This window comes from Trematosphaeria pertusa (assembly GCF_010094035.1).
Source record: "Trematosphaeria pertusa strain CBS 122368 unplaced genomic scaffold BU26scaffold_1, whole genome shotgun sequence".
NCBI classification, from domain to species: domain Eukaryota; kingdom Fungi; phylum Ascomycota; class Dothideomycetes; order Pleosporales; family Trematosphaeriaceae; genus Trematosphaeria; species Trematosphaeria pertusa.
This window is the reverse complement of record NW_022987212.1, coordinates 1232022-1259243: the sequence shown is the minus strand read 5'-3', so window position 1 is coordinate 1259243 and position 27222 is coordinate 1232022. Positions and strand designations below refer to the sequence as shown.

At 54.6% G+C, this 27222-nt stretch overlaps 8 protein-coding genes across 8 annotated transcripts; 5 read left to right on the top strand and 3 right to left on the bottom strand.

Annotated features, from left to right (window-relative positions):
• Positions 1-2028: 2028 nt before the first annotated feature.
• Positions 2029-4959, top strand: BU26DRAFT_414293 (uncharacterized protein; the record flags this gene model as incomplete). Its single annotated transcript, XM_033823064.1, has 1 exon — positions 2029-4959. The coding sequence occupies one exon, from the start codon at positions 2029-2031 to the stop codon at positions 4957-4959; it is 2931 nt and encodes a 976-aa protein (XP_033690964.1).
• A 91-nt stretch (positions 4960-5050) lies between these two features.
• On the top strand, positions 5051-5648 carry BU26DRAFT_12415 (uncharacterized protein). The gene has a single exon (XM_033819555.1). The coding sequence runs from the start codon at positions 5142-5144 to the stop codon at positions 5484-5486; it is 345 nt and encodes a 114-aa protein (XP_033690963.1). The 5' UTR covers positions 5051-5141; the 3' UTR covers positions 5487-5648.
• Positions 5649-7012: 1364 nt separating this feature from the next.
• BU26DRAFT_413469 (soluble quino protein glucose dehydrogenase) lies at positions 7013-8671 on the top strand (the record flags this gene model as incomplete). The annotated part of the gene is made up of 3 exons (XM_033823019.1): positions 7013-7330; positions 7452-8206; positions 8254-8671. The coding sequence occupies 3 exons, from the start codon at positions 7013-7015 to the stop codon at positions 8669-8671; spliced, it is 1491 nt and encodes a 496-aa protein (XP_033690962.1).
• Positions 8672-9626: 955 nt separating this feature from the next.
• Positions 9627-11185, top strand: BU26DRAFT_526557 (uncharacterized protein; the record flags this gene model as incomplete). The annotated part of the gene is made up of 4 exons (XM_033830711.1): positions 9627-9680; positions 9733-10623; positions 10676-10799; positions 10830-11185. The coding sequence occupies 4 exons, from the start codon at positions 9627-9629 to the stop codon at positions 11183-11185; spliced, it is 1425 nt and encodes a 474-aa protein (XP_033690961.1).
• Positions 11186-12146: 961 nt separating this feature from the next.
• On the bottom strand, positions 12147-13884 carry BU26DRAFT_512886 (Sec13 protein-like protein). The gene is made up of 6 exons (XM_033827496.1): positions 13808-13884; positions 13704-13742; positions 13413-13528; positions 13331-13361; positions 12698-13238; positions 12147-12632 (listed from the first exon to the last, which is right to left on the bottom strand). The coding sequence occupies exons 1-6, from the start codon at positions 13808-13810 to the stop codon at positions 12469-12471; spliced, it is 894 nt and encodes a 297-aa protein (XP_033690960.1). The 5' UTR covers positions 13811-13884; the 3' UTR covers positions 12147-12468.
• Positions 13885-14805: 921 nt separating this feature from the next.
• On the top strand, positions 14806-16357 carry BU26DRAFT_471902 (alpha/beta-hydrolase; the record flags this gene model as incomplete). The annotated part of the gene is made up of 2 exons (XM_033825403.1): positions 14806-15825; positions 15881-16357. The coding sequence occupies 2 exons, from the start codon at positions 14806-14808 to the stop codon at positions 16355-16357; spliced, it is 1497 nt and encodes a 498-aa protein (XP_033690959.1).
• A 7226-nt stretch (positions 16358-23583) lies between these two features.
• On the bottom strand, positions 23584-24683 carry BU26DRAFT_412197 (FabD/lysophospholipase-like protein; the record flags this gene model as incomplete). The annotated part of the gene is made up of 3 exons (XM_033822960.1): positions 23584-24220; positions 24268-24495; positions 24544-24683. Coding segments are annotated over 3 exons (1005 nt in total), but the record flags the coding sequence as incomplete, so codon positions are not given.
• A 604-nt stretch (positions 24684-25287) lies between these two features.
• On the bottom strand, positions 25288-26770 carry BU26DRAFT_12353 (uncharacterized protein). The gene is made up of 2 exons (XM_033819548.1): positions 25767-26770; positions 25288-25704 (listed from the first exon to the last, which is right to left on the bottom strand). Exons 1-2 carry the CDS (start codon positions 26733-26735, stop codon positions 25351-25353), a joined length of 1323 nt encoding a protein of 440 aa, XP_033690957.1. The 5' UTR covers positions 26736-26770; the 3' UTR covers positions 25288-25350.
• Between the last annotated feature and the right edge of the window lie 452 nt (positions 26771-27222).

Here is a 27222-nt window from a genome sequence, read left to right as displayed (position 1 = left end):
CGTCTGCATGCGGCGTCTATGCCCGCGGCCGTGTCCACAGCGTCTCCACCGCACGGCACGCCTGACCGCGTCTTGCTTCGCATCTCAGACAGCACGGCGCCGCGTCGATGTCGTCGAGCAGATATCAGATGGCGCGCTTGGGTTGGCAGGCCGGCACACATGTTTGCCATGCTTCATGTAACGCGCGCAGAAGCGCTATTCGACCCGACAAGCCCTCGACCCTGGTTCCGCTCTGTGCCAGACTCTCCGCCCTCGCTGGCTGACGTGCTCGCTGTTTCGGCCGGCCAGGATGTTGGCGAGCAGTCTGCAGTCTGCCCACTTTCTGCAATTGCGCCTGTGTAAGCGGGTGCTGTCAATCGCCCGGCTCTCGTCTTCCTCGTTGCTGGCTGCAAGCGTTTGATGGTAATTGAGCTTACCACACGGGAGCGCTGGCTAAAAGGCCCGCTGAGTGCGCGGCAAATGCAGAACACACGCGGTGGCCCATGGGGATGACCGGCTGCGACCGCGATCAACAAACAATCTCCACCTCTGTGCAGGGGACCCGCGAGCTTCCCAGCGCCGCGTTCGCGAATCACCGCCGTGCGTTACGCAGGCCGGGCTGCTATCGTGGTAGACTATTTTGGGTGCAGCGCTGGCAGCGAGGGGGGCTCTGCGCCGACCCTGATTGTTGATTATTGCTGCTTCGGCGCCATTGCAAACCGAGTAGCCGTAGCCGTAGTCGTAGTCGTAGTCTAGTAGTGGCCCGCAGCTTGCGTGGTGTAGCGACTGACGGCAGCTCCGCATGGCATGTTGCGAGGGAGGACCGCAGCTGCAGCCCCGGACATATTGCTGCAGCGTGATGCGATGGGCGAGCGAGCCAGCAGGCAGCAAACGAGCAATGTACTGTACATACTGTACGATGGCAGCAGAACAATAATGAGAATAATGGGCCGAGTCGACGGCCGGCGCGCGCTGCTGTGGTGCTGCTCATTCCGCCATCAGACCAATTCATCGGCCTCCTCGCTAATGGCCCTAGCGGTGCCAGCCCTAGCATGCGTATCCCAGAAGCAACCAGCACCGGATTTCTTCTGCGCGCTCCCTCCGCCTCTGCCTCGAAGACTCCGCTTCCTCTGCCTGCCCGCTACCGCAGCCCTCCTCCACCTGCGCGCGTCCTGCTCTGCCATGCAGCACGCCTGCTGAGCCTCTGATTGAGCCCCTCCGCTGCCCCGTCTGCCCGCGTGCAGCACTCGAACCGTGGTCCTCCTCCCCCCTCGACATGCCATAATGCTCACCGCGCTGTCACGAGTGCCTCGTCGAGTGAGCCCTGCCCGGCGGCTCGGTCTGTAAACGAGAATGAAAACGGTTCCAACGGTAACTACTCTCTGTTTCCTGCGTGCTGCCACCCCAGCGGCCCGCTTCGTCATCTGCCCTTGCATTGTTTTGGATGCCTCAGACGCCCGCCGCTGCGCTGCTTCCGAGAGCGGCGCCAGCTTGCCCAACCCAGTCTGATATACCGCACGTCTGCGTCCCACAGAGTGCCATGACTGACGCATTACCGTCACACAGCTTTGTGCTACTGCCACTGTCGTTGGTGCGTCTGCCGTCGGCCTGTCCTTCGGTCGCGAGAGTCCCCTCGACGCTTCGAACAAGAGGAAGGCCGCCCCAGCACGAGAGCTGGAGCACCGGCCGATGCCCGCTGCCGTGCAGACCTCCGCGACGACGACCACCGCCCAGTCGTTCAGCTCGCCCGTCCCGCTGCCGTCCTCTCGCGTCCCCGTTGCGACTCGACTCAGTCACGATGGCCGCGCTCAGCGCCGCATCGTAAGAAGAATGACGAGCGCCGACTACCCGCCGCGGCCGCACAGCGCTGTAGTCAATGGATATACGCCGCACAGTGATTTTGACGCGGACGAGCTAGATCCTGCCGCGCACCTGTCGGCACGGAGACCCTCCTGGATAAAGCGCTTGTCCATCTCGAACTCTCAGCACTCGAGCCGAAATACCAGTCCTGGCCCGCTGTCTCCGTCCGTCTCCTGCTCCAATGGCTCTATGGCCTTCTCCCACGACGGCTCCACGGCTCCCATAATTGGCAAACGGGATCCTTCACCTTTGCCGCCCAACAAGCTGGTCAAACGCTCCTCGTCGGTCCGTGTTTCTAGAGACCCCTCTGCCCAGGGTTCTGGGTCCCGCCTCCCATCGTTTCGCCGCCCAGCTACAAGCCACCAGCGATCCGCCACGCTGCAGCATCAAACAGCCCTCCTTGAGATGACGGCCGAGGATCCACCCGTTGACGAGCAGCCGGTACCGCTACCGCCAAGTACAGATAGTGAGGTAGAGTACACCCAGTTCTTCACGGCGAGAGTTGCAAAGGAGAAGACGCTGTCCAAGAGGAAAGGATCATCGACAAATGCAAAAAGCATGAAAAGGATTTACCCAGACGATAAGCACAAGCCTACGCTGCTGCTCGCGAAGTCTGTAACGGCGGGTGTAAGCGCAGATGAGGTTGATGACTCCGCTAGCGACGATGGTGAAAGCGTTTTCTTCGTGAGCAGGCCGGGCACACCGCTAAGCTTTACCGCCGTCATTGCGACCCAAACCGAGGCGCCCAAATCCAACGAGAAGCGGAAGGCATCGCGCAGCCGACTGTCCATGGACGCCGACGACGCCACGCGGCCCAGACGCTCTTTCTCCATCACAGACCTGTTGTCGCCGGGCTCCAGCGCCAAGAAGCAGCGGACTGCCAAATTACCCGGTGCAAAGCTCACACGCAATTCGAGCCAAAAGAGGGTGAGTTCAGCTCCGCTTCCCACGATGGCCAGGAGGCAGAGTAATACAGCACACGGAGAACCCGCTGCAGCATCCGCACGGCGAGACCTGACCGACCCCGCTCTTGTTCGACGCGACATCTCTACCTCTGCCGGACGCACCCAAATTGGAACTGCACGACATGGACTTTCCGGAGCTTCATCCCCACCGTTACCTGCATTACGGCGGCGTGCTGCTGTCATGGTAGAACGGACCGCCGTGTCAATGCATCAAAGCGACGTTAAGCCGTCAAGCTCAACCTCGGCAAGCACCAATCACACGCCGCCATCGCCGAGCCTGGGCCAGACGGGAGGTCGACCGTCCCGTCATTCTATGGCCCCGTCCGAACAAGCATCTACATTGGTCGGTTCAGACAACGAGGCTCGCGGGCTGGGATCCGGGGAAGAGGACGACGCGGATCTTCAAAGTGAAACCGCCTTTGATTCGCTACGCACGGGCGCAACAAGAAGCACTTCGGGCGCCCGTGGCCCTCGCATAGAGACGATATTTGACGAGAGTCCCCCGTCAAAGGTCAAAGTAACTGCCTTGCGAGATTTGCTTCCCAAAGGCACCTTCCGGGAGCAGACCTTCGACGGTGCTCCCGGACAGCAGAGCATTGCCGAGGAAGAGGAGAGCATTTCGACACCGGTGCGCACCATCATTCCCGAACGATCTATACACGACTCTCCGAGCTTCTCTAGAGGGCACAGCGCTCCTCTGTTTCCTAGTCTAATATCCTCCTCGCCCCCGGACATGCCCAAACCGCTCTCTCTTGGAACGCTCGAATGGGACTCGAGAGCCGAGGAAGATGACAGCAGCAGCCGCTGGTCAATGGATGAAGAGGAAGACGAAGACTCATGGGGTGATTTCCCTCTGCGTCCGCCAGCCACGCTAGCCGCCACGCCAGCGTCTCTCGGACGCCACAACTCGCGATCGCTCGCTTTAGGCTCGAGCCCGAAGCCAGCCACCCCACAACATCTTACCGTTGACCACGGCGATAGGGACGCTCGCAGTAGCATATTTGATTGGTCGGAGCAGCAGCCCGCTGATAAAAGCTCGGGCAATCGTACACCGCCACGTCCCAGCACAGTACATGGGAAGAAGGATGCAGACCGCCGAGGGAGTCGATCAGTTGGGCGACGAGCTCCCAGTGGGTTGCACGCTCGCAGCCAAAGTGTGCCTGTTGTCCCGGATGCTACAAACAAACGTAGCACAGTGGTCACCAACAAATTTGGCACCTGGGGGGTGGGAAGCAAAGGCGTGACCGAGGATTGGAACGACGATTTTGACTTCTCTGAGCTGGCCGAGGCACCAACCACAGCGGGTGCAGCCGACTCGCAGAGGATCGACAGTGGTACAGCAATGGTGGTACCGAACCACATTCAAGAGCAGCAGAACAACGTACTTGCGAACATCGGCCTTCTGCGGGAGTGGGGCCTGCTGATTGAAGAGCTCAAAGAGCAGAAGGTCCGGGCAGCCTCGCTAGGTATCCTCGACGGTCACAATGCCGCGATGTGGGAGGAGGTGGATGCCATGATTGAGCTTGCAGATCAGGAGGCGGAACACGATGGCATTCCTCGCTTATCTCCGCCCTCGTCTCCTGGTTTTGACGAGGACGCTTTTGATGACGTGTCGGGCTCCAGCCCCAATCACGGTCGAGAAAGACGCAGGTCGGTGTTGGCGAGCGAGGCGCTTGGCAAGACCACCACCCATCATGTCGCCCATGCTAGCCGCCTACGGAGAAAGTCGATACTCCCTCCGAATCATGACATTTTTGGGCCCCAGTCATCACCGATTCCCTCCAAGTCTCGGTATGAATCGCCGGCCACTCCTGTAGATCGGAAGACTGTCGTCAACCGACCTCGCAAGGACTCAGAAGCCAAGGCGCGCTCGGTCATCGAGGCGCTACAGAAGAGAAGGAGCACACACGAGCCACTTGCGCATTCGCAGCCCAGTCCGACTACGAAGAAGGTGCCATTCGATACTGCGACTCTCCGACGCATCGTTCCTTACGTGAACACGTTGACGCGAAAAGTGAAGGATGCGCTACGGGAAGCGGAGGGGCTCTATTCAAGCCCAAGTACGAGCCCAAAAGACAGGGAGCCTCCGTTCAGCAAGATTTTTCAACCAGAGAACGATCTATCGACGCAGATGAAACTAATGACGGTCATGTAGATGCAAAAGCTATGACATGACGGAGCCACCGAGTCGTGAGCGTACCGAGTAACGGTCTGTCCACGAATGACAAAAAAAGTTCTGGCGGGCAACAAAAAGGATTTCTTATTAGGTCTTTCCCTTCTGGATAGCGTTCGAGCGGTAGACCCGGGATCGTTTTGGCTTCGCACCCTGTATTTCTTATGCTGCCACCATTGGCTATCATGGACAGCGTCTTGCATCTGGAGCGGATTTGCATATCTCGTTTTCCATCGATCAGCATCAGCCGCTTGCATCTCGCCGCACGCACACACGCGGAAACGGAAGAGAGGTGGATTCTCCATGTTGGATGCAGCTATTTCCTCGTTGTCTACCGGAGGTGCATCAGGAGTTACGTTTGGCCAGAGGCAATGCTTTCTCTTTCCATATCCGGTCGGATTCGGCAGGCCGCGCGGAAGTTCTCTTCTTTTTCCCCGCGGGCCGTGACGGAGCAACTTTTTCAGGAATGTGTACAAAAAGGGATTGGATTGGATTGGATTGGATCTTGATTTGAATTGCGGTCCTGTTATTCTGCAATGATGGTGCGCTTTAGACGGCCAGCCAACCAGCAAACCTTGCATTTTTTTGCATTTGCTACTGCTCACGAGAGCTTAATCCCTCTGGGCGAACACACGACGAAACACAGAACATGAATATGTCTTACGATGCGGTCACGTTCACATGCTGTGATGTTGAAGGTGGCATGTTCCTTCCGAGCCGCTCCTGGGCTATAGGCGGTGATGCTATGATATTGATGCGACGGTTGTTATAGTTGGGCTGAAGGGTGTTCCTTGCGGGTTGGCGGATGTTCCTTGTGGGTGGACGGTGTGCCTTAATATGGATGGTTTCTCGTTACGAGACTCGATGGGGGTTCAGACCGGGCCGTTGGAAGCTTGGACCGCGGCGCAGAGTTTAAGCAGCGGGATGAATTGGGGGGCGGAAGGAAGGGTGATGGGGAGGGAGCTTTAGGGGGTCGTTTGGCGGGCCGAATGTGTGTGCTGTGTCAAGTAGTTCCTCCGATGTGTGGAGAATTTATTGCTGCACTACTGGCGTGCTAACAAGGCGGTTGGGAGTTCATGCCATGCCGTTGGAAGCTTGGGCCGCGGAGCAGAGTTTGGCCTTCCTTACGGTTAGTTGAAAGGCATCTGTGCGGCTTATTGATGGGTTCGCATTCGCGTCTGGCCATGGTAGCACTGCAAAGCAATCATGCGGGGCTGCATTTGACAGCTGGTTGAACCATGGGCGGGGTGCATGTCACACAATTGATCTTCCGTCAAGGAAACGGTGTCAATTGTGTCAGTTGCACCTTCCCGAAGCTTGAAGGGGGCTTTGTTTATCAATATTGAGCTCACGTGACGTGCTCCCTATCATTCCATGAGAACTCCACTCCCGGGCTTTCCGCCAGCTCCTTGCAGCTCATGCACGCACTCCGCAAAAGCCGACGCGTCGTGCATGTCCACGGTAAATCCTCCACCTCTCAACACGCGACGCATCCGCATCGCCCCATCACCCTCGGCTATCGAGCCCTGCGAACGATGAAACGCCCGTTCATCGGCATCCCCAAGCCACCGGCTCCTTGCCAATACCAGCCATCGTTTTCTTGACTCGCCACCAGATGAGACTCTGAGCGTTTTGGTCGACGGCGGGGTAGCACTGCCCCCGAAGTCATGACGCACGCAGCCAAGCAACGAAAGAATGCGGCATTGAAGTACTGCGTAGGAGCCGGCGGGCGCCACCGAAGCTATGCTCGACTTGTCTTCCAGCCTTCTCCTTCCGCTCCGGAGCTGTTTGACGATTTTGAGACAACACGAGCACTACGCGTCCGCCTGAAAGGAGCCGTTACCGACAGCTGATTCGTCCGGGATTCTTCGATTACCCAGTCACCGGTCAATTTGTACCTGCATCCAAATTCATCCCGTCCCCGCTCACCCCGCGTTGAGCGTTCGCGCCGTGTCGGTACCAGCTTAGCTCCAGTCGCGTCCAGGCCGGCTTCTGCAGCATCCAGCTGTTCGGGCGGATCCGATAATATAAAAATATGCCTGCGTTTAAAAGCCTACTGGTGCTTTCATATGCACTCGCCTTGGGCGTCAGAGCTCAAACATCTGCGACCGCTTCGGCGACCGCCTGTTCGAGTACGATTGCCCCGAAGAATGCGGCGCCGAGCGTGGCGAGTGGGTGGAGGGCGGATGTGGTGGCGAACGGGTTGAGGAGTCCCAGGGGGATTTTGTTTGACGAGGAGGGGGCCTTGTTAGTCGTGGAGCAAGAGCATGGGATCAGTAGGCTGACGCTTACTGGAGACGGGCCGTGTGTGCGGCAGGATGGGGATACGCAGGTGGTTATTGATGACACAAGTGTGAGTCTCGACCCCCCGAAGCCCAATTGCAGATCCTGGCGTGCGCTGGGCTGCAGAAGGGCGGTGGGCCTGGATATTGAGGCTCTGCAACTTACAGATTTCTCTAACATTAGTCTCATAGCTCAACCATGGGATCGAACTATCGGAGGACGGGAACACGCTCTACGCTTCTTCACCCGCCGGCGTCTACGCATGGGACTACGACGCCAGTACCGGAAAGAATAGTTCAGGTCCGCGAGAAGTTGTCGGCAATATGGGCGACGCAGACGGTCATGTCACTCGCACGTTGCTCCTGTCCCGCAAAGTACCCGGCCTGCTGCTTGTCAGCAGGGGCAGCATGTCGAATCTAGACACGGCGGCTCTGGACATCTCGACAGGCGTGTCAACCATCAAAGCATTCAACATCAGTAACGTGACCGACTCGGCCTACAGCTACCCCGAAGATGGTATGCTGCTCGGCTGGGGTCTCCGCAACAGCGTTGGCGTAGCCGAAGATCCTATCACAGGCGGCATCTACTCCGTGGAGAACAGCGTCGATCAACTGCAACGTGAGGGAACAGACATCCATCAGGACAATCCCGGAGAGGAGATGAACTTTCACGGCTACCTCAACGGCACACAGACCGAGCAGCAGGGAGGCAACTACGGGTATCCGTCCTGCTTCGCCGCCTGGGATACGGGAGTCATCCCGAGTAATGATGGCCTAGAAGTCGGCACGCAGTTTGCGATCGGTGACCAGAATGCTACTGTGAATGATACGTTTTGCCAGCAGGATAGGGTGGGCCCGAGATTGACCTTTTCAGCGCATATGGCTCCGTTGGATATGAAATTCAACAGTAACGGCACTGCCGCGTGGGTGTCGTTCCACGGTTCTTGGTTTGCAGCATCCACCCCTCTTTAAGATATCTACTGACAGTGGGCAGGGACAGAGACGACCCCATAGGATACAAGCTCTCCGTCATCGCCTTCGACGGCAACGGCTCCCCCACAGAGCCCTCGAACAGCAACACCTCTACCATCGACGTCGTCTCCAACCCGGACCTGTCCCAATGCCCGGACTCCTGCTTCCGCCCCGTGGGTCTGGCATGGGACTCTCAGGGCAGGCTGTTCATGAGCAGTGACGCGACAGGCGAGATTTATGTCGTGGTGAGGGATGATGGCGGGAGTGCGAATGATGCGAATCCGACGAGTGGGTTGCCGCCAAGCCAAACGGATGCGGCGCCGAGTCAGAGCTCGACGGGTGCCGCGGTGGCGGTGGGTGGAGAAATGCTGCTGGGATGGAAGAGTGTAGGAGAGTTTGCAGTGGCTTGGGCGGGGATTATGGCGTTGCCACTAGTATGAAGAGGTAGGTTAGAGGGAAGGGAGTTCGGGTAGGTAGGTACGATGATATGAAAAGCTACGATTATGCCACTAATAGAGAATACTTTTTCTTTCTGATGCCGAGCTACTATAGTGTCGCATTCGCCTAGCGAATTCTCCTTTTTGAGTCGCTTCATCTGTTTTTTATATCGTCAATGAAAAAGATGGAAGGGCTAAGCATCAGAGGCATCGGAAATCAGCGTCAAGAAATTGAGGCCGTTGCATTGCCGTACGTGCAGCTCGCTGTATATGGTTTCCCGTCATCTCTATATCTCTTTGCGAAGGTGTGGCTCATACTTGCATTGGCTGCACATATTTTTGAGACCTCTTTCCTCCGTTCTGCGTGTTTCTGTTCCTCGAATAACTCCACATGCTAAAGTACTTCGGTGCCAGCCCTAGAGTTTGGATGGGGAGCTTTGGGCACTGGGCCAGCGCTGGGAGCGGTGTGGTCGTTTGCTCTTCCCAAGGTTCCTTCCCTCCCAGAGCCCGAGCTAAAGCGCAGCGTCAACCCGACCGTAAGCCTCCCATCCACCACCTTCTCACCGCCGCTCACTCTTCGCCTAGTGAATGACTTGGGAAAATTGGATGCAGTTAGTCGGTGAGGGTGTCGCTCTCAAGTGAAGTGTGCATCCGCTATCCATTTGGTAGGGTACTGCTCGAGGGCTTTCACTGCCCGGGCCCGCCGCTCACTCCGCTGACGATACAGGCCATTGAACAATTGGAAGGTTCTTATTGTTCACCATCGCTCGCGACCTCACCGCTCGCTTATTCACAAAATAAGACCGACGACGCTCCTTCAATCCTCCCGCCAGCGCTCTTATCCTTCCTTCTCAACTCTCGAATCGACGTCTTCTTCTCTTCCGACATTCCTCCAGCACATCCAATCTCACGCAGCACCATCGTCGTCTGTCCCGCGAACGCCAGCCATTCTACCATCATGGGTCGCGATACACCTTCCACAACCACGGCTTTCAACAAGCTTCCAATTGAGGCACGTATAGCGTCCACAACACCTGGTGGCATCCATGCTGACCCCCTCGCAGCTCAACAAAGCGATAGCTCACTATCTCGAGACGGATAAAGACATCTCCAACTACAGTCAGTTGTGCAGGGCCACGAGTCATGCTGTCGACGGCGACAACCTCTCGTTCTGGCGCACCAAGTTCCGCGAGAAGTACGCCTGCAAGGCTGGCGTACCGAACAAGGACCTCAAGCAGAAGTACACATTGCGTTCGAAGTGGCTGTACCGCGGGACGGGCGTCAAATTCGTTCGCGGCCACGGGAAGGACGAGCGCCAGGTCGTCGAAATCCTGGCGGAGATGATCAATGAGACCTTCCAAGGCCCGGCCCAGCTCGACGAAGAAGGTCACCCACGCTGCCCGAACCAAGTCCAGCTTCTGAAGTTCATCATGGACTCACGAATCCTGCTTGACAAAAGCCGTCCACCGCCGCCCAAGAAGGGCCAGCCTACCTATGTCGACCAGCGCCTAGCTGCCGTGAAGCTGATGTGCGCTCACTTTTTGTTTGATCTAGAGGGACTGAACCAGTACGTTTTCGCCGTCGAAGAGTCCCAGCAAGCCGTCTACGCGCCCACGAACGAGGCTCCGATCTACACGGGGCCCAGTAAGACCGATGTGAATCTGGAGTGGGTTCTGCATTGCCTGAACTTTTTCCGCCACCACATGACGAACAAACACGCCTCTCAGCTCTGCGACAAGATGCGCGATTTGCCAGCATCGCAGAAGCCATCCGTTTGGCGTGGCCCTCTCAAGAACGGTTCCCATCCGCTAGGCAAGTACTGGAAAGGTACATATGCGTACCTTGAGAATCCGGATCTCCAGAAGTTTCGCAGGATGTCGGAAGACAAGAAGAAGGCCCTCAGAACCGAGGATATCTACTTCGCCGACATGAACGTTGAGGAGGGCCAAATTCAGGTATGCCTTGCTCTTCACGTGCGCTTCCATTAGTGATGCTAATAAGAAGCAGTCACTCCAGATTGATTCCATCAAGGAGGGCGGAATGAAATGGCCGCAGATCTTCGAGGACCGCCTTCAGTCCCTCCGTAAGATCTCCAACGAGGATCACCCCACCCGCACGCGTGCGCAGCATAGTAAGAAGTCCAAGGCAAATCCGGACTCAGAGGTAGACTACTCAAAGGACATCCAGCTCACAGGATGGGGCCATGACTACGACGACGATTTCTACTCCTTGGGCTGGCTGAACCCTCTACCGGAGCAAGGCGGCATCCCAGGCTGGCAGCGCATCACCCTCATGAAGCACTTCTTGGACGAATTCGAGCAGGAGATCGAAGAGGACAACCTCTGGGCCTATGAGGGTGTCGTATTGCCCGGTGGCAGGATCATCCTTGGGCGATGGTGGTATGCCACTGACGAGGTTGACTTCGACAATGACTACAACGGGCCGTTCATCCTCTGGGCTGTGGACGAGCCTGACCTTGAAGATGAGGAGGGGACGCAAGCCGAGGACGACGCATGACGACGTTATCGCTTCACTCAAGACTATCACCGCGTCGACACCATGCTCCGCACCCCCGCGATCTCCCATGAAGCGCTGTGCGCATGCACTTCTTTCCTTTCTCCCTTCCCTCCGCCTCGGCATGTCTTCCGTTCTGGGTTTCTTTGCACACCGGTCCCCATACACCTACAAAGGTCCAATTTGAACTCCTTTAAGCCTCCATTTCGGCATTGGATATTCGCACATAGCGATGGGCGTCTCGGTCTTTTCTGTCGGCTTCCATATTTCTTACATCTCACATGTTTCACTCCTTTGACAACATTACGGTATGGTCGCGGTCCAGTCGCTGCTTGCCTGCTGAACTAGGGCCGTGGCACATATGTGCATTTGAGGGATTTTGAACGGATGGCGACGATCGGTTTAGGGAGCCATGGAAGGGGTCATGGGTACTTGGGCCGAGATTCGAGGATGGGTTCTGTCATGCACATGTCTTTCATCTTCTTCAGCTTTGGAGTCTTTGGTTGGGAATTCGCATACTCATATATGGCTTGGATAGGCACAGCAAAATGAATGCGTTCTAAAATCACCACGAGCCCATTTGCACCTTTCGATATAGGAGTTTACTAGCTGCGCCGAACTGCGGGCTTGATGGCAGGTGCACTTTAGTGTCGTCGGGACGGGCGGTGTGCCTGGCTGCGAGACATGGAGGAGTTCAGTGCCAGGCTTTTTTTTTTGAGGACCTGAACTCATAAAGCTGCTTCCTTGTCCGCGCTGAGAAAACTGCATAGGTCGTGTTGCTACTCGCTCTTCGTAAACGTAGGAGGGAGCAAGAGAGAAGGAAGCTTCCACGGCCAGTCATTAAGGGGGAACAACTGTGGGAAGTAGATATTTTATCTGGAACCTCGGAAGGAAGGAGGGCTAGCATGGACAGCAAAGAGGGGTCTAAAAAGGGGTCATGCGCCCAAGTAAACTGTGCTTTTGTCTGTACATTAGATATATGATTGGGTTTGCGGTGTAGTAATGAAGGGAGGGTGAGTTGAGGTAGACATGGGGATGAAGGTGTGGTGTTTTTTAGTCTTCTGATGGTGTTCTTTCTAAGCACGAGTAGTAGCTCCCGCTCCCTAGGTCTGTGCAAAGATTAAATTTCCCTGCTCAGATATGGGTAGTCGCTCAATCGGCGCGTCGCCAATCCTCGGGCAAGCCAGCCCACTAAATGCGCCTGAAGAGCAAGTCGGCGGGTCGTGGCCTCCGTGCTCGATGTCCGTCAAAGTCCCGTGATCCCAATCGCGAGTAATCTTCTCCGTCTACTCTTCCATCGTCTTGACGCACTCCCACCCGCCACTGAGCCTCTCCTTCCATAGGCTGACCCTGTTGTCGCCCGTGCTGACGGCGAGCACGTTGCCGCTCAGACTCCAGCTCACGCGCCACGCGACGGCCTCGACGCTGATGACGGTCGACTTCCACTCTCCTACGGTGTCTCATTAGTACTTGTCCTGTCCCTGTACACTCCTGCCCCACATCAATCGCACTTACGCAGATCCGCCGACGTCCAGATGCGCACCGTCTTATCCTGGCTCGCCGACGCAATATACGACTTCGACAGCACCGTCGGGCTCCACGCCACATCGCGCACCCAATCCGTATGCCCCGGCAGAATCGCCATGTTCTGATACCCGCCCGTCTCGGGACTATACTCCCAGAGCTTGACCTGGCAGTCGCTGCCGCCGGTGACGAAGCGGCGCGCGGCGCCCGCGGCGTTGCCGCTCGCGCTCATCAGCTGGCCCGGCGCCACCGCCGGCGCCCAGCTCACGCTGTTGACGCCGCTGCCGCACGCCTGGAAGATCTGGTGCGTCCACGCGTTGTCCTTGAACTCGAGCACCGAGACGTTACCGTCCGACGAGGCACAGGCGAGCAGGCACCCTGCTTCGTGCGGCGCCCACGCGACGAGGTTTACGCTTGCGGTGTGTAGGCTTACTTCGTAGATTTTTTGCCAGGAGGTGCCGGATTCGCGCCAGATGAGGACTTTGCCGTCGTAGGAGGAGGAGGCGAGGATGTTGCCGTATTTGGGATGCGCCTTGTGTCGGGGATGGAGTGTTAGTTTGTGTGTCCTCCAAAGGTGGAGTGGTAGTGTGTGTGGCCGAGAGCGAGGGGGAGGGGAGAGCTTACCCATGCTACGCACCAGACCGCGCCTTCGTGTCTATGCAGCTGTTAGCGAAGCAACGAAGAGCTGTGGGAGAGGCAGATGTACCCCTTCAGCGTCTCCACCAGCCGATGCGACTCGCCCTCCACCTCAAAGATCTTGATCGTCTTGTCCGACGAGCACGTCGCTAACCGCCTGCCATAGTAATCCAGCACGGCATCATGCTGCTCGTCATTAGCCTCAAGGGACAGCAGATCGACGACCGGTCCTCCCCCAGTATTCTTCGCCATGTCGTTGTCGTCCTTCTCTTTTCTCCCAATCGCAATCGCCGCGAAAGGATCTGTGGTGTGTATGTGTGTCGAGGGAAGAAGAAGGAAAGCAGTCGGGTCGGGGACGTACAATCATTTCCTCGTGGCCGGAATTCGCTATTACGTTTGCCTGGAATGGAGCGGCGCGTTAGCGGGGGAAGGCGCGCGTTGCTGTGGGGTGGGGCTGCTGCTTGCCATTTTGAGATTTGTTTGTTTGGGGTGGTGGTGGTAGTGCAAGAGGGAGGGAATTGCTGCGGGAAGGCGCGACGGTGATGTTCGGTGTTGGAGCTTGATGCTGCTGTGGCCTTCTTGTTGCAGGGGTCCGCGTCCCGAGCGGCGATGAGATTAGATTAGATCGGACCCCTGTCGGTGGTGGGGGATTATGTAAGGCTGAAGCCTGCAAATGTTGACGTCCTTAAGTGGGCAGACCGTTGCATCACGCTTCTGCGGTTCTGCCCGACGAGCAGATTGCTGAAGTTGCCTTGAGTATTGAGGTAGGCGGAGTGGATACTTGATTTCGGACTGGCTTTCATTTCCAGCGCCCTTCTACCCAGGCCCGCATAGGACGACCACAAGCCCCTTGACCTCGCACCCGCTTCGTCTTAGATATCCGTTGCGAGAGGATTGGAGGACTCATATCGTGTTCCCGCTTACAATGCTAATGGCATCCGATGAGCTGCGGCGCGAGCCTGTAATTGGCCGTTCGGGGTCAGAATGGGCTCATACTGCCTTCCTGTTTCTCCCAATTTGACCAGCATCCGGCCTACATACTACATACGCACAAGCAACCGACAAGGCGGTCATCTTTCGCCCTGAGTCTCAGCCAATACAGTCCCACCGGCCCAAAATTCCAACTCTCCAAAGTTCGGCTGGGTAATGCTTTTCCGGGCTAATGATTCATTAGTCGAGATCCGTACTCTTTTCCGTGTTCTCCACCAGGCGCAGCAAGACTCTTTCAGATGGTATTCTGGGGTATATGCAGGTCATATGCGGGGTTGGGAGGTTAGTCCCCTGCTTCTGGGAGAACTGCTGCAAGAACATTTGTACACAAGTCGCATCATAGGCCCCATTGCCTTAACGTTTAGGCATGTATTACCCGCCAGGGTGGTAAGCGCGACGTCTCTTTAAAGCTCAGACATGTCTTGAAGTTTTCCAAAGTATCGTTCGGCAATCTCGAGTTTGCAGTCTTCACTATGTTGCTGTTCCATCTTCATCGTTTCTATCCACTTCTGCTGGCATTCGCGTCAGCTGCCTATAACACACATGACGATGATCTTTCCATTCGCACACCTTCCTTCTCTATACTCGGCTCCCTATCCACCTCCAATGTCCGCCGCTTCGCAGGTATCCCATACGCCGAACCGCCCACTGGCGGCAACCGCTTCCGCCCTCCCGTAACCAAGAAACCCTACACCGACCTCCTCAACACCACATCCTTCGGTCCCTCCTGTCTACAATATGACACCGGCGCCCCAGGCCTCAGCGACTATCTCCCGGCTCAAGTCCCCGACTCCGGACAAAGCGAAGACTGCCTCACCCTCAATATCTGGACGCCCCGGGCGCAGAAGCTGAAAGAAGGTGGCGAGCTGCTGCCGGTGATGATTTGGATCCCTGGCGGTGCGTTGCTGAATGGCGGGTCTTCGGCGCCGAACTACGATGGGACGAGTTTCGTGGAGAATCAGAATGTTCTTCTGGTGAGTATGAACTACCGCGTCAATATCTTCGGGTTTCCCGCTGCAGCTGCGCTCGATGGGAGCCACCATAATGTTGGATTGCTGGATCAAAGGATGGCGGTCGAATGGCTGTACAACAACATCTATGCTTTTGGCGGGGACGCGAAACGCATGACGCTCTTTGGGCAGTCGGCAGGAGCTAGCTCGACGGACTTCTTCTCGTACGCCTGGTGGTATGATCCACTCGTCAGTGGTCTAATAATCGAGTCTGGCGCCGTTGGCAACAACAAGGTCACGTATAGCGAAGGGACGAGCAACTTTTCCTACGTTGCGAGTCAGGTCGGTTGTGGAGGCCTGGGCAAGGACGAGGAGCTGAAGTGTATGCAAGCCACTAATGCGGAAACGATATTGAAGGTCTACGAGGCGTACAATGCGACGGAGAATAGCGGAAGGAGCTTGGGGTTTGGAGCGAGCGTGGATGAGGAGACTATCTTTTCGAACTTCTCTGATAGGAGGGCTAGGGGCCTTGTTGCGAAGCTGGTAAGCGCGCATTAAAGAGCCGGGGAAAACGCTTAGAGATACTAACCAGTCTCAGCCCGTTATCATCGGAAATACAAACGACGAATACACATCCCTCTATTCGCCCTTCACATCTACAGGCCCAAACCAAACCGAAATTGACCAGCTCTCAAACGCTGTCTTCGCTTGCCCAGCAGCAATCTCTTCAAACTTCCGCGCTCAACAACTCCGCGTACCAACCTACCGCTACCGCTACTTTGGCGTCTTCCCCAACCTAAACCCCTTTCCCTGGCTTGGCGCCTACCATGCCTCTGAGATCCCCATCGTCTTCGGAACAAGCTATATCAGTGGCCCGGACACGGAGGCAGAGAAGAAGTTGAGCATGTATATGCAGGGTGCCTGGGCGGCCTTCGCGAAGGATCCGGTGCATGGGTTGGAGGTGTATGGGTGGCCGAGGTATGAGGTGGGCACGAACACGTTGGCGCTGTTGGGGAGGGATAATGGGACGATTGAGGTGGGGAGTGCGGAGGAGTGGGATGCCGTGTGTTCGTGAGAGTTTCTCATAGGGAAGAAAAGAATACGTAAGAACTCAGCGCGAGGCTGAGTATAAAATCTAAGAGTTATGATATCTATGGGTATAAAAGGCTCCTAATTTGCAGTCTTTCTAGAACTACCACTCTACATCCACAGCAACAAGCAACAAGCAACACGCAATCAACCACACTCAAACTCACTACGACATTTGAATTCCATAGCCACCGCCATCATCCCCGTCCGCGAAGGCGCCGTCGAGAAGATGGTTGAACTCATCGGCAAAAAGGGCGAAGAGACCACCATCACGGTCGCGCAACTCAAAGAAATCTTTGGGGAGGACCACTTCATCGAACCTTATACCTATCCCATAATGAAACACGAGAGCGGGTACCTCCGACATATGAACATCTTCCCCGAGAAGTTCGTGGAATGGTGCAGTGCTGTACGGAAGAATGGAGATAATCCAATCATGAAGGACCTCACGTTTGGGAAGGATGAGTGGCGCTAGGCGGGGGTTTGAGGGAAAGTGAGATTGGTGACATCCAGAGTCGGATGGGAGGCCGATGGGGCGCGAGATCGTAGGATCTGTTCGAGTTACTTCATGGAAGTAAGGATAGGTGGTGGGTGTTGTGGGGGCAGTGCAGCTGCATTTCGGTTCTCTTTCCTACTTACACTCATTTCTTGTATTTGATCTGCTCTTGGTTGCACTCTCTTTGTACCCTCAATCCTGTACTCGATTTGGCCCATCTCTTTGCAAAGAGAAGTCCTTCATCGGGAACTGGAAACGGAGTGTACGGGACAGTCACCGCTGATTTTCTTACTCCCCACTCTCTTTAATGGCTTCGTTATGGAACATTTTTACTTGGTAGATATACATTAATACTGGGCAATGTCATTTGGGCTTTATAAAGTGGTGTCTCTTGCCTGCGGCTTAGGCGTTGCGATGAAGCCAAATACGACGCTGCGACTGGGTTGGGGGATCCAAGAACGAAAATGCTCCATGTGGTAACCATGAATCTAGACTCATCCTCATCATTGGGGCCTAGGTCTGCCGTAGTGAAGGTAAGCTTCAACTTGGCAACTGGGTACTTGCTTATCTCCACTGCTAGCGGCGGAGCGGGTAGAACATTATAGATGTGCCTCAGCTAGCCCGCAACCTCCTCATCCTCCAGCGCAGTCGTACTTGGTAGTTCTAGCATAGTCCTCGACCCGGCAGCCTTCGTAAGCATCATATGCGTTAGAAGATTCGCCATCTTGCCCAGCCCCGGTACCACATCCTTAACTCCGTCCGAAAGATCCCTCAGATAAAGCATCACATCCTCGTCCCCGGCCTCAACCGCCTCTCTCAGCCATCCGCTCTCCGCCTTCGCTTCCCTGTCCGCCTTCTTCTGCTGTTGGTCTGAGCTCGTCTGTTCTTCGCCTCCATTACTTCCTGCTCCTGCTAGAGCAGGCGTGTTCTTGCGGATATCATCGAGCCAGGGGGCAAACATGCGTCTGAGGCGCTCCGCTTTCGGTGTTTGCTCTAACATGAGTTTGGCGACGCTGTCGGTTCGGACGAACGAACCAAATTGTGCGTACGCGGGGAAATCGTACCACGTTCGGGCGTCTTCGAAATTGCGATATCGGCCGATCATCCTGTCGAAGAATCTGGCGACGTCTTCTTCTATCCAGCCCTTATCAGAAGCCAGGGACCATTTGATGTCCTTTTCCTGGACCTCCGACTCCGACGGCTCATTTCCATGGTAGAAGCTGTATATGAAGATCGGAATGCTGCACCCAATCCCGCTTATTTTATGGAACTCCAGCAGCGGACTCAAGCCCGACCAAAAGCCGGACAGATCTTCTTCTGTTAGCTCTTGCATCTCAGCCATCATCTCGTGCATGCTGTCGAAGGGGAAGTCGTCGCCGAGCATACTCTTCATTTGCTTGTTCATCATTGTCTGCATGGTGTCGTTTAGCTCGCCGAACTGGAGGGCTTCTGTGGCGTCTTTTTCGAGCTGGTGGAAGTGCGATTCGATGTTCTGAGCGGGGACTTGTTTGTTTTCCTTGGTGTCCACGTAGTTGCGCATGTGGGAAACCATTTGACGGGTGCGGTTCCTCAGGAGTGGTTTTAAAGCCCCGACTACGGCGTCGAGACCTGGGATCGATTTAGGATCTGGTTTTGACGTAGCCTCGGATTTGGAAGGCTCGTGAGCAGTCTCAGAGTTTGTGTCGGTCGCTTTGTCGGGTTTGGATATCTCGACTTTTGGCTCTCCGGGGACACCTCCTGCTTTGGCTTGTTGCATTGTTCCAAAAAGGTGGTGGAAAAGGCCAATCAGGATGAGGGCGAGGAAGCTTGAGTCGGTAAATTTTGACATGTCAGCGCTGGAGAAGTGACTCGCAGCAACTTGATCTCCATTGATCTCAAGGATCGGTGGGAAAACGCCGTGCGATCTTGATTCTACGAGTGAGGTTCCTTCTTCCACTGGGACAGGAGCGCTTTTGACTCGCAGTATGAGAGGCTCGCAGACCTCCTTCTTGGCGTCCGTATGGCCAACTCCAAAGGGTGTATGGCCGAGATAGATTGATTTCGCCCCCTCATGCTCCACCACTGTGATATGGCAAGATTCCTCGAACGGTCGACCGCATGTTGCGCATCGACAGCTGGCAGGTAGAAATGCGATATGAAAGCGCTCACTCTCGGTCAGATACGGCAGCCTGTACGAGTTCATCTCAATGGCGCCTCCTCGTTTTAGTCGGTAGACCTCGAGTTGCTCATTCTTGATATTGAGCGAAAGTTGGAGATGACTCTGGAGTGACAATCCGATTTTTAGTCCATAGCGCAGGTCGAACAACATGGCCGAACACCGGTCCGGCCTTCTGATCTCCTGGCAGACGTCGTTCTTGAAAGCGTCTCGTCCTTGGAGAAGGAGGTAGTGTCCGTTTGGAGAAAATAGAAGGGCACAGGATGGGTCGATTTCCAATTGCGGTGGGTCTATTTTCATTAGTTTTCAGTTTTCATTCGAATGGGCTGTGCAGTTTACTGACCTGCAATATTGATTGAAGGATTCTCGCTTGCAATGTGGGAAATGCGCAAAGAGTGGCCTGGTAGAAACCAAGCAAGAAGGGGAAGATTTGGATGCAATCTCCACGCTATCTCTGGCCCCGCCTGGTAGAGTTGCGATCGCGCACCGCCGGTGGTAGTGTGCATAGTCCACGTGAACTTTGATAAGCTATTAGAATAGAGTCCGAAGATTGTCTCCCACTGGGATGTCTCGCCCTGAGCTTTTTGGTCCTGCGTAAGGTTCAGGCGACGCATCAGGATAAACATATCCACATCTTCTTGGCTCGTTGCGGCTCTCGCGATCCACGACTCCTGGTCAACACCCGTTCTAAAATCCGACGGTGATGTCCGGTCGAATACGCTCAGCTTCTTCAGTAATCCATCCGGGCTGGGTTGTGCGGTACTGCAATCGGCTGAGAAGGGAGATAACTGGCGAGTAAGAGTTTCCCAGGCTGCTCCAAAACTCTCCTCGTCCAGCTCGTAAGGGTTTTCGTCCTCCTCATCGCCTTCTAGTCCCACTTGCAATTGCCCGAAGACGAGCCTGCCATCCGCGTCAATTGATATCGATGGTCGCCGCAGGAAAGCCAGATACTCATATAGTGGCACGGTGATTTCTATGTTCCACTCCGAGGGTAGGGTATCATCCCCGCGAACTCGGCTGATTGCGGTCTTGATCTTTTGGAGACCTGCGGAGCATTGGGGGCTAGCTTTCGCAGCTGCTGTGTCTCTACTACCAATTTCAATCCGATATGCATCAGACATATCATTAGAGAAGAGCAAAGCTTCCACATCGGGAGCACACGACCTTGACGGAGCGTCAGTTATTGTCCCATTGTTTTCGCTCCTTGGTTTCGAGAACGAGCCAAACATGGAAGCCATCTTGCCGACCTCTATCTCCTCGATTCGGTCTTCGACCGCGACGATTGCTGACTCCAGGTGCGTACCCCATGATAAGATTCTGCGATCGTTGAAAGGGTTGAAGAGATCGCCGATCCGCTGTTCTTGGACAGGGACGGCATGCTTTAACGTGGGATTGCTTCCAAACTCGATTCCTCCCTTATCTCCTTCAAATACGAGTATGCGGTCGGCGTCAGCGGATGCCGCGTCCTTGAGCATTGTGGCCAGTTGAACAGTTTTTGCGATTTTCCAGCCTTTCGGGGCGAACAAGGCCACTCTGTGTGGTACCTGGTCTTTGACGCCAGTCACAAATTCGGGGCTACTTGGCGCGCTATGGAACTTCCAAGAGTGCTGCCTGCGTGCAGTCTTTGGTTCCAGCTTTAGCAGTACGGACCACCTCTTCAAGTCCATGTCAAAGATGGAGATCTTGCCCTCCTGTCCCCTGGTATTACTCTTCTTCGCCAGAGCCTTGGTAGACTTCGATAGATGTAAGGTGAGCAAGAGAAAGAATCTCCCTTCAGGGCTAATGGCAAGCAGGTGTGCCGCGTCGGAGACATCTATCTTCTGCGGATCCCTACTGTTGAGTGGCGAGATTACCTCCAGAGTCTTCCGGCCTCGGATGAACGCCAAAGTCTGGAGGTCCCCAGAGATCCTAGCACTTCGAAGCGCGCCATCGGAAATGAGAGTTCCAAGTTTCTGGAGGTTTCCAGTATCTAGATTGAAGATTCCATGAGGTGAGAACAGTTGAGTGGAGTCTGGAGAGAAGCTGACAAGGTCTGGTTCGTCGATTGACCAGCGGATACCTGTCTCGTACGACGTTACTAAGGGATCGGTGGTCCAAGCTAGGGTACTGAATAAGTTCGTCCGGGATAGACCTTCGTAACGAAGCTCCACGACCAAGACTCTGCGTTCATTCCCTTTGATTCCCAATTTTGAGCTGTATGCGCTTGTTTCGTCATCCTCAACGGCATACTCCAGCCTCCAAGCCAGGACAGGTTCCTTTCGCTCGTTCTCAATGACCTTGAGCTGGAGGCCCTGCCTGGCTTGATGAATGTGAGTGACATTTTCCTTATCAGTGTTCTCTGGGCTGAAGTCCTCGATTACAAGCGCAAGGAACCTTTCGTTTGGAGACAGTATTCCTTTCATTGGGGCATGAAGTCCGAGCAGACTGAGATTCATCCTGGCAGCCACAAGACCCGTACCCATATGGTAGCAGTTGAGAACGGGATTGAGCCGATCCTGAAGTGAGTAGGCAAGGCCACGCCTGGTGTCGACCGCGAAGCATTGCTTAAGCCACTCGGGCCTTCGAATCGAGCCTCTTGTATCCAGCTGGGTGCTCCGAAACTGAACCATAAAATCGTTTCCAGGTCCGATCAGATCATGGAAATGGTTGGAAGGCGGCAGGAACTTTTGCGGTATGTTGTGCGGGTCGTATCCATGAAGGACGATAATTTCTCCCCAGTCTAGCATCAAGGCTGCGAAATGGGAAGTCCATGCTCGCAGTTCGTCGGCCTTGGTAGTTCCTTTCGGCCACTTATTAGTGTTGACCCAGCATGTCAAGCAGTCTGTCACGTCGACTGTTAATGTCACAATATCGGTTCCATCTCTCTGAAAGTGCCGTGCGGCCGTAGCCATCTTCAGCCACTCGAGGAAGTCGTTTGAGAAGAGAAACTCCATCACGCTGCTTTCCAATTCTCCATCGCTTTCTCGTTCGTCCTCGATTTTGGTGCTACATTGCTTCAGATGCTTGTACCAGTTGAAGACAGCGTATTGATATAATGCCCAGGCCCGTTGCTCCGAGACACGCTCAATATAAGCTCTCATTGACTCCTCGTTATTCCGTCGGGGAAGCCGCCACTTCAGAATAGCGAGAAGAGTCTTGCAGACGTACGTATGCGCACTGGGGACGGTGAACGATACAGTTGAGCAAGTTCCAAGGAAGTCTTTGACGGTTGTATGGATGAATCGTGGTATGTCTCCGACAGCCTCAATAAGGGGCCCGCATGAGTGTCCGATAAAAGACTCGCATGATTCGTCAATCCATTCATCCTCGCGGAACTTGCCATCGATAACAGAGAGCCCTGTCCTCAGTTCCTCCCAACTGAGAGTGCGCATAGAAACCATGAGCCACTGTATTGCATCTGTGCCGCGGTCTGATCCCATGGGAATGTTGAGGGCGTGTCGGTACACTTCGTCGAGGCCTTCGGGGAGACGATTCAATGTGCGATCGACGGCAGCATCGGAAGACACCATATCTTTGCTGAATTGGTCCATAACCAGTGATGCATAGAGAAACAGGCCTTCAGATTGTTCCGTCACCCGAGCCGTGATTCCCTGCTTACGCGATTCGGGTGATCTGGAAACGGGAGAGCTGCCTTCGTTGACTCGGAAGCTCACAAATGCCTGGACATCGGATAAGGTCATGCTGGTGCTGATGTCAAGGTGAATGTGACGGATAAATTGGTGTTCGTAAATGTGGGAAGGTACATAATTTCCGCCGTCGGATCTCGACGTCAGATACATCGTAGGCCTGCGCCGCCGTCAGAGGAAGCGCATACAGTAATATGGACATATGTACGTACCAGTTACTCTCCGGGCTGGGGCCTGAAGAGGGGATTGCCTTCACAAAAGCATCGAGGAGAGCCGTGATTGCTGAAAAACCTGTCGCACACTCGTCGATTCCGTCCACGACGACCTGAAGTTTACCAGGTCTCAGGGAGATTAGCTGCTGCAGCACGGCCCAAAGTCGGATCTCGATAAGGTTGCTACCTCTAGAGTGTCTATCAAGGTTGCTTTGTCTTTCCCTGATCTCTTCTAGCAGGGCGAGCACCTCATCATCGTTCCAAGAGGCAGCTTGGGCAAGCAGCGAGCGGACCAGTTCCATGGACTTCGTTGGTTCGGGGTGACGATGACAAAAGTAATATAGGACGTGGGATTCCGTAGACTCTTTTCGGAGGCGATTGACTAGCGCGGCGGCAAGTACAGATTTCCCGCAACCAGGGCGACCCTTAATCCAAAGAATGCTTGGTCTGGAGTAATCTGTAACTCGCCGGTACTCTTGTCTATCGAAGAACCAATCGCATGTCTTGTAGCTAGTTCTCTCGTCGATAAACCGCTTTCCAAGCAATGTTTCGAAGTCTTCTTCTGGAGAAACAGAACAAAACTCTTCAGGATATAACCAATTCTGCAGGAATGTAGCTCGGTCTACGAACTCTTTTCGTCGGCTTGTAGCATTGATCACAGCGGCATTGGATAGCGCTAGATATACTATCAGCTTTAATGAAGATTGGGGGCGTTGGACATTACTACTCACAGACTTGACCTAGTAGTGGGGACGGGGTGGGCGCGTCTTTGGATTCGCATAATCGTGCCGCAATGGCATCTATTGTCGCCGAAACAGCCGCTGAACGCAGATATGCCACTGTCGCAGAACGTACACTCCCAAGCTTCTCGAAATCTGCAAGCTTAGTGTCTTGCAGCCCCTGTGCAACATTGAGCCGGAAGTACACCTTCTCCATACCCGAATACTTGCGGTCCATATACTCCGCCTCTTTTTCCGGGTCCAATGCCATCTTCTTGAATGCCTTAATAAGATTGACCGGGATTGTTCCCTTCTCGAGTAAGGTTGGCCTGTTTAGGACAATAGGGTGGCGGAAGCCCGTTCCTAAGCTCACAATACAGGCCACCTCGTCAGAGTCGTCGAAGAGTCGTGCCGCTTCGAGGTGAAGTTGAGATATTGGATTGTTGCATCCAACCCCTCCATCAAAAAACCGTTCTTGCTGACCGGGAAGCCCGATTTCAATGCTTGAGAAGTAGGTAGGAGCAGCGCAGGTTGCTCTTGCTGCTTCCCCAATAGTACAGTCATGTTCAGGTATGCCCGGAAGAGCGTACGATCGGAAGAGCCGAACATCTACAGAGATGCTGGAGACGGTAACAACAAAGCTGTGGGGAAATATTAGACATGAGATTTCGACTGTACAACACATTACCTTCGACAATTTTGCACCTCGGATGTCCGCAGTTTGGCCTGCCGCTGATCGTGGCCCAACTTCTCAGCTACGGCATCTTCGATGATTCTTTGGAATTTCTTCGCGTCGTATTTCCCTTCATGGAAACGAGACTGAGTCTTGCCGAAAATGGCTTCTGAAAGCTCACTATATGCTTTGATCGCTTCCTGCACGGACATTCGGAGCCTCCCAAGCATGATAGCGATCAACCTATAAAGTCAGCGATCCACGACTCACGATAAGCGGGGCGGCCATTACCCTCCAGTACTGGTTCCACCAATGAGGTCAAAATAGTCAGCTGGAACTGGCATCTTCTCCAGACCAAGGCGAGCCTGTACTCGGCTCATGATTTCTTCAATCATGACGAGTTCCGATAAGCCTCGAATTCCTCCCCCATCTAATTATGTTGTCAATTCAGCATGATCAGCGTAACAACCGAACCATTGGACTTGCCTAATGAGAGAAGTTTCAGACGCCTCGGTGCCATCTCGCGTGGTTCCCCGACTGATGGCCTGCACGGGAGCGAAATTTGGATAGATGCGAACAAACTCCCCCGTATGTTCAAGGCTGCGTTCTGTGATGGTGTAGCCTGATATGATTTCCCTGTGCTCTAGCGTTGGGACATCTAAAGCGATACTCTTTTTCAGTCGACTGCATTCTAGCCTTCGGCAGGGCGGTGGCTGGGTGCGTCGTTCGCTTCATAACAGGGCATTGTAAGCGACCGGATTGCACCTGGAGCCCCATGTCTTTCTGGCCCCATTCATACACGCCGCTGATTGGCCCAGCCTACCGGTCACTATCAGAGCGTCTGCCTGACCTTCCAGAATGGTGCACGCACATGATGATTGAAGCCGCCACAGCCACGCGCCGGTCAAATCCCGCAGCTACTGATGCGTCCTCCATTGGATGGCTTCGCTTTAGGACGAGTCTGCCTTGCTAAAGGGGATGTTGCTAGCCTGATGACATCATGCATCATCGGGCGCTAGAGTGGCACGGCTGCAGAAACTCGCTATTGAGTTCAGGTAAACGAAACGAAAAGGAATGGGGAAAACCGGACAACTCGTTCTAAGTTCTTTCTAACTTAGACCACCACTTTAGATGGCTTGAATTTTCACTGCGGCGCAAGCGTTCCACAGCAACCCACAAAGCGAAGGAGAGCACGGTTACCGTCGTCAAAGGAACAGTGATCGCCCAGTACAGGTTAAACCCGGACTTGACAGCTGAAGTGGACGTCTCCCAGTTCAACATCGGCATGCTGAAAATGGTAGCTACGGCCGTTCCGGGGAGGAAAATTATCGTCATAATTGCGAGCGCTTTCATAGCCATGGAGTCGTCGCGGGTCGCTTGCGATATAGCTTTGGCTTCTGAAGTCAACCGGATGCTGGAGCGTGCTTCTTCTCGTGCCATCAATGTAGAGAGCTGTTGCCATGCGTTAGTTTGCTTCGTGGGAACGAGATGAGCTGTTGTGGCGGAGTACTTACGGCATGAATTTGTACTTGGATGCGTCGGTAAAAGAATTGGGTGTCGATGTTCTGCATTCGTAGCCTGTCTTGCAACAGAGCCACTGTCGCTTCGAAAGACTTCTTTTCTCCATCATCGAGGACCGTACTCTCTTTGAGCCCTGGTGGGCACCGTTGGTTGATAGAGAGACAACTAGTTTTCAGAGCAAACTCAGTCAAAACTCGAACAACCTCGATCTTTCTGGTGATCGATGCTGCTCTTGTCTCGCAGCCGCTCATCCGCGCTGACAGTGTTGATAGATCCCCAGATGCTGGTTGCTCGTGCCGACCTGCCCACTGGTGGTATCCAGTCCGTTGTTCGACTTCTCGGACGGAATTCTTGAGCTTCGACTGTGTCAGGTCGATCTGCAAGCTCAGAAGGCTTGCGCAAATGACAACGGGAACCTTCCCATATCCTTCCATGCTCGAATAAGTTCGGAACAGATCTTGTAAGCTAGGCATCTGCGATGGTTCCGCCATGCAAACCCCTTGTGTCACACCAGTCTTGCTGTCGAAGCTCCAGATCATGGCCAGTTTCGGATGGAAAGAGAGCGCATAGCTCCGCACGTTTGATATCGCAGCATCTTTACGTGGGACGATTGTGACTCCTGCGAACATTGTCCTTGAAACGGCGTAAGCGGCTTCCAGGTCAACAGAATGGATAAGCTGAGATAGAATGGTTGCCGCCGCCGAGCCCTCAGAAGGCGGCACTAGTTCGCAGGGCACCCAGATGATCCTGGAAACTACGTGTCGCCCATCTTCGTCCTTTGGTGAAATGTTTGGGAGCCATTCTTTCTCCCTTTCGATGCGAATTCTTCTTTCGTGAACGTCCCGCCAAGAGTCAACCGGATCGCTCCAGATCTCGCTGATGCAAAGCTGATCCAGATTGGAAGGGTACTCGGCGCGCCATAAGAGGCCATCTTGGGAAAGGAATCGAATTAAACCGGCCATTATCGGAGGTGGAGTCGGAGGAAAGTAGTCTCTCCAGTGCCCTGGTGGGATGAAAACGCACGGAGCCTCAGCACGTGCTCAGCTGTTCCCAACGTCATTCGAAGTCCAGTCCTCCTCACGACCTGCTATTTCCCGCGTTTCTTTTCATCGGTGGGGAACCTCTCTAATGCGATGCGGCTATACGATTAGGCCAGCACACCGGCCGAACTTTTGGGGGCGGGCGCAAGGCTGAAACGCAGCCCTCGATGCCGCCCGCGTTATCTCGCTAGGCTTCGTCAAGCATGGCAGCCTCGATGCCCTTGTATCAATCAATTTCCTGTCGCAACTTCATACTCTCCTCGACAGCTATCGAACCGAGACATTGGGCCTATTTGGTCGGAAACTCTTCGGAAAGACCTGAGACATGAAGCTCGAAATCGAACCTTTCAAGGAGGAGACCGACGATGATGATCAGTCAGCCTCTGAAGTCTCAGCCAATAACGACGAT